Genomic DNA, 4,785 nt, shown 5'->3' on the forward strand with positions numbered 1-4,785 from the left:
ATTGGGTAACCTAATATGATGTATCTTAGCAAACAACTTATATTACAAATTAATTATGAAATCGTTTTGTGTGTGTGTGTACAATTTGTATGTTTGATTTTTGGGGTGCTTGAATGTGCTCTGCATTGTAATAGGAAAACAAACATTTAGGGCATGTCAGATATGAGCTATATAGGACAGCCTTATTTTTGACACTTCAGTCTTTCAGCACTACTAACTTTGTAAAAAATGTACACAATATATGAACTCAGACCACGTGACTTGAACTTACCACGTGACTGGTAGCAAAGGTAAATAAATCAAACAGGAAGAATAAACACCAAACCGAAAGTACTTCCCAGCCAGGTGAATATCGGGTTGGGGGCCATGATGGATTCCATGTTCATCGACAGCGATCTGGGCGGAGATCGGGTGTAACAGGTAGGTCATGGAAGTTATTCAACGTTTTATTACTTAATTAACTTTAATTTCAAAACCTTAATTGCTAGTCCAACAAATCGTTTAAACTCTTCAATCACGTGATTTAATTATTTCTTCTATGGAGGGCATTTTCAATTAATATTTTCCAACGTTGGCACAATGGCGGATCTGCAGAGGGGAGGGGGGGAGGGGGGTCGGACGTTCGAATCCACCCGTCCCCTTTGATTGAACATTTTTAACATATGTGGTAATTTCGTAACCCCCTTATGTGGTGTCAAAGGTACAAACTTAGAGACTCCACCTTCTTTTGAAAAGTGTCTACATCCGTCCACAGGGGCATCTTATCCGCTCTGTTCTCTATCACACATATATAAATACATGTGTGATAGAGAACAGAGCGGATAAGATGCCCCTGTGATCCGTCCCTGAGTTGATATCGTCGCAAACCACTCATGTTGTCTCCGTTCACACTCCAGGACTCGAGAAGCGTGGCTAGAGGCGATGTTGATTGAGTCAAAGGTATCCCCTATATATGTAGAGTTGTTTTCTTTTTTCTATTTATTAAGTTCAGATACCTGTGATTGAGTCACGTGAATAAAAAGTGTATAACTCAGCGAGATTCGCCGAAGCTAGTTATTTGGAAATATATAAACACATATCCAGCCTCCACGAATCTTGTTGAGATTACTGTGCCTAGTTTGAAGTATGTGACATCCAACAGAACAAGTCATTCTTGCTCGGGAATCGATTATAAATCATTGGGATTAGGGATTGGGGGGGGGGGGGGGGGGGGGGCGTGTATGAAATTATAACTGAATTATTTTTATATCAAGAATTGATATTTATATACCAAAACTTCGATCATCGAAATTTTTAAGTCAATAAACATAACAATCTGATTAAAATCAGCTCCTCGATCCGCTCTTCTTTTTTTCTACACGAGTGTAGCGACATAAAAAAGAGAGTAGCGAATCGAGGAGCTGATTTTAATCAGATTGTAAATATGATGTGGTTTTAACGTTGTATGTTTATTGTTTATTCACCAATCAAGGGCCCTCGGGGCATGTACAGGTTAACAAGCAATTAATTATAACAAGGAAAATAAATAACAATATCATGTACTACTGACAGAGTTCACACTTCTCCAATGCACACATCTACAATTATATATGAAATACTGATGGCAGACAAGATTTAAATTAACAACATGATATATACAATAAAATAACCCAAATGCTTCACATATTAGTTTCAGAGACAGCCGGTAATGATAGTGTTGTGTGAATACATATGATAGGAACTGTGTTCGAATGTCAATGCACAGTGCTTGGAGTGGCCATAGGAGGCCTATATAAAGTATCGATGTCGTGAGTAATGTCATTCTAAGCCAGTCTCACAAAGTGCACTTACCACAATGTTTTTTAAATCATGAATAAGGTCTGGTATTCACCATTAGACGTTACTTTAACACTTGCTTTTTGACACAGGTTTCCATATTTTTTTCCTAATATTTTATCTATAGTTTTTCCTGCGCGGTTTTTAACGTCAATGATGGAGGTTTTCTTGACACTTTGTTATTTAATTCATTACTTGAATCAGCTTGTTCAAGTCAGTTACCATGTAGTATATTTGTTGTAAAGTTATTAAACGGCGGCTGGCCGACAAGCTTGCCTGACTTACACCACAGTTGTGTATGTTGTCTTGTACGCAAAAGGGCTACATTCACAGAAGTGTATATTATACTAAAAGAATGTAAAGAATTAGAGTTCATCTAAACATTATTTAGTGATATCAATAAATAAACAACATATCTATTAGTAAAACAGCACCCCATGACGTTACATTGCAGTCTGGTTAAAACCAGTCTCAGTCAGGCGACGACAGAAGGGGGGTGGCTGGTTTTAATCAGCTGTCGTTGGCAGTCATCGGATTTCAAACATTTCAATATTATTTAAATAATGAAACATAACTTTGAATATATCTTTCGATTTTGAACTAATTTTATTTTCATCTTTCAACACAGATACACAATGGCCACACCAAACACCCAAGCACAGGAGGTCATCACTTGTGACCTCTGTACCAAACCAACCCGAAAATTCTGTAACAACTGTCAAGTAAGTTTGTGTGCAGATTGCATCAATAAACATGTGGAGAAGCTCGACTCCCTACCACATGACATCGTTCCTTTCAAAGACAGAAAGGTGGCTTTCCCCGAGTGTGAATTTCACTCCAACCAGAGATGTGAGGTTCACTGCCAACGATGTGATATTCCAGTTTGTCTGCAATGTATAGCTGGTCCCCACAATGGACACAAAGTCAAGCATATCCCGGAAATATTCAATGAGAAGAAAAAGGAACTTGAAGAGGAAACCAAAGAAATTGAATCCACCATTATTCCGCAATACAAGAAGAAAAATGAAGAAACAGAAAGCAATATATCCATTATAACTGCCGAATTTGATGAAATGGAAACAGAAAAGGAAAAACATAGAAAACTCTGGCACCAAGAAGTAGATGCTATTTTCAATACACTTGGGTCTTTGATTAAATTCATGAAAGAGAATCACCTGGCTGCTCTAATATCCCATCAATCCAAAATAAATAATTGTATTCCAGACATGATCCAAACAGTTCAACAAAACAAGATGATCATGAAATCAAAGAAAGTGTCTGAAGTCACTAACTACAAATCAAAACTCGAGGAATACAGAAACATGCCTACTGATATTGATTTCAAACTGCCATCACTCAAAACCAACACAGTCCAAGGGAGAGAACTCAGTCTGGAATTAGGAGAATACAAGGCTAGCCTGACACAGACAACACTGTCCAGTCTGACAGAGGAAGTCTCCTATTTATCTTTACAAAAGCTGTTAGAGCAAGCTAAATCAATTACAACCATTCCTACTGGACTTAATCCTCTATACCAAGTTGCCTGTGTGGGAGTGGATGAAGTCTGGGTTAGTGGTGAAGATAAAACCATAAGACGTGTTGATATACACGGGTCTGTACGGGACACTGTCACCACCACATGTAAAACCTGGCCTGATGGCATCACAGTGACCAGACAGGGAGAACTGGTATACAGTGATGCTAACAATAGAACTGTGAACATTGTCAGACACGGGAGAATAGAGACACTGATAACCACACCACGGGGCTGGCATCCAGGTCAACTATGCTGTACTAAGTCAGGGGACATCCTGGTCAGTATATATACTACTGATTTTAGCCAATATAAAATTGTCCGTTATCAGGGACACCCAGTGACACAGGAAATAGATAGAGATGAAGATGGAGAACCAATCTATAAAGGAGGGAAATACGCACTGTATGTGGCGGAGAACAACAATGGAGACATCTGTGCCTCTGATAGAAAAGGTGACATCGTGGTCGTGGTGAACAAGTCAGGAAGAGTCCGATTCCGATACGACGGTACACCAGCCAGGAGGAAGAGGTCATTTGATCCTAGACAGATAGTGACAGACTCCTTGAGTCAGATCATTGTGGCAGATTACAACAATGCCTGTCTACACATCCTGGATCAGAACGGACAGTTCCTGAGATGTGTGGACAAATGTGGACTAGATAAACCTAAAGGACTGAGTATGGACAGTGAGGGGAGGTTGTGGGTAGTGTTAGTTTATTCAGGAGAAGTGAAAGTGATTCAGTACATGAAATAAACACACACTGTTTACAACCTGTAATGTACAGACATCAGATCATGACGTTCAAACAGTGAATTAATTCCTGGAGGTTTATAAAGCCTAATCACGTTATAACTGACAGAACTGACACGAGAACTTCAAATCACATCTCCTTTGCTATATGATCGGTCCGTTTGAGAACTTACAAAATGAAGTTCACATGGACAACCCGAAATAATCACAATACTCGTATAAAATAAAACTTGTAAATAAAATTACCAAACACCCTCTATCCATCATGAACAGGCACGAGGAATTATTCTTCAGAGTGGAGCAGCAGAAGAACGCAGATGTTGACTTTGAAAAAAGTTGACAAAATATAACAAGGCTTTTCGCCCTGTCTTTAAAATCCTAACTCCCAGGGGAGGGGGGTGAATATTAATGTCTTGATCGTGTATTACCGACTGTAACATATTTTCCCCATGTACACTTTCATTTATGTTCTCCTTCGTTTCACTCATCCGAACATAAAATATTTCTATTCTAAGTATCTTAGTAAATAAACAACAGAACAAAGATGTAGCATGTGTTGAGCGCCTATCAACCAGTTTATTCATCATATTTACAAAACCACGCGACTTTACTAGCGATGCACTAGTAGCAGATCCCAAAATTTGTTTCCGAATACAATCTACAAAATACAATACAAGAAATT

The 4,785-nt window shown here is 38.7% G+C and overlaps 1 protein-coding gene across 1 annotated transcript; it reads left to right on the top strand.

The window, feature by feature from the left end:
* Positions 1–256: 256 nt before the first annotated feature.
* LOC125654637 (E3 ubiquitin-protein ligase TRIM71-like) lies at positions 257–4,358 on the top strand. The gene is made up of 2 exons (XM_056145320.1): positions 257–420; positions 2,444–4,358. Exon 2 carries the CDS (start codon positions 2,451–2,453, stop codon positions 4,104–4,106), a length of 1,656 nt encoding a protein of 551 aa, XP_056001295.1. The 5' UTR covers positions 257–420; positions 2,444–2,450; the 3' UTR covers positions 4,107–4,358.
* The last annotated feature ends 427 nt before the right edge of the window (positions 4,359–4,785 follow it).

Source organism: Ostrea edulis, chromosome 7, assembly GCF_947568905.1.
Source record: "Ostrea edulis chromosome 7, xbOstEdul1.1, whole genome shotgun sequence".
NCBI classification, from domain to species: Eukaryota; Metazoa; Mollusca; class Bivalvia; order Ostreida; family Ostreidae; genus Ostrea; species Ostrea edulis.

Excerpts from the sequence above, each read along its gene's own strand:
- LOC125654637 (XM_056145320.1), top strand. The coding sequence starts at position 2,451 with ATGGCCACACCAAACACCCAAGCACAGGAGGTCATCACTTGTGACCTC.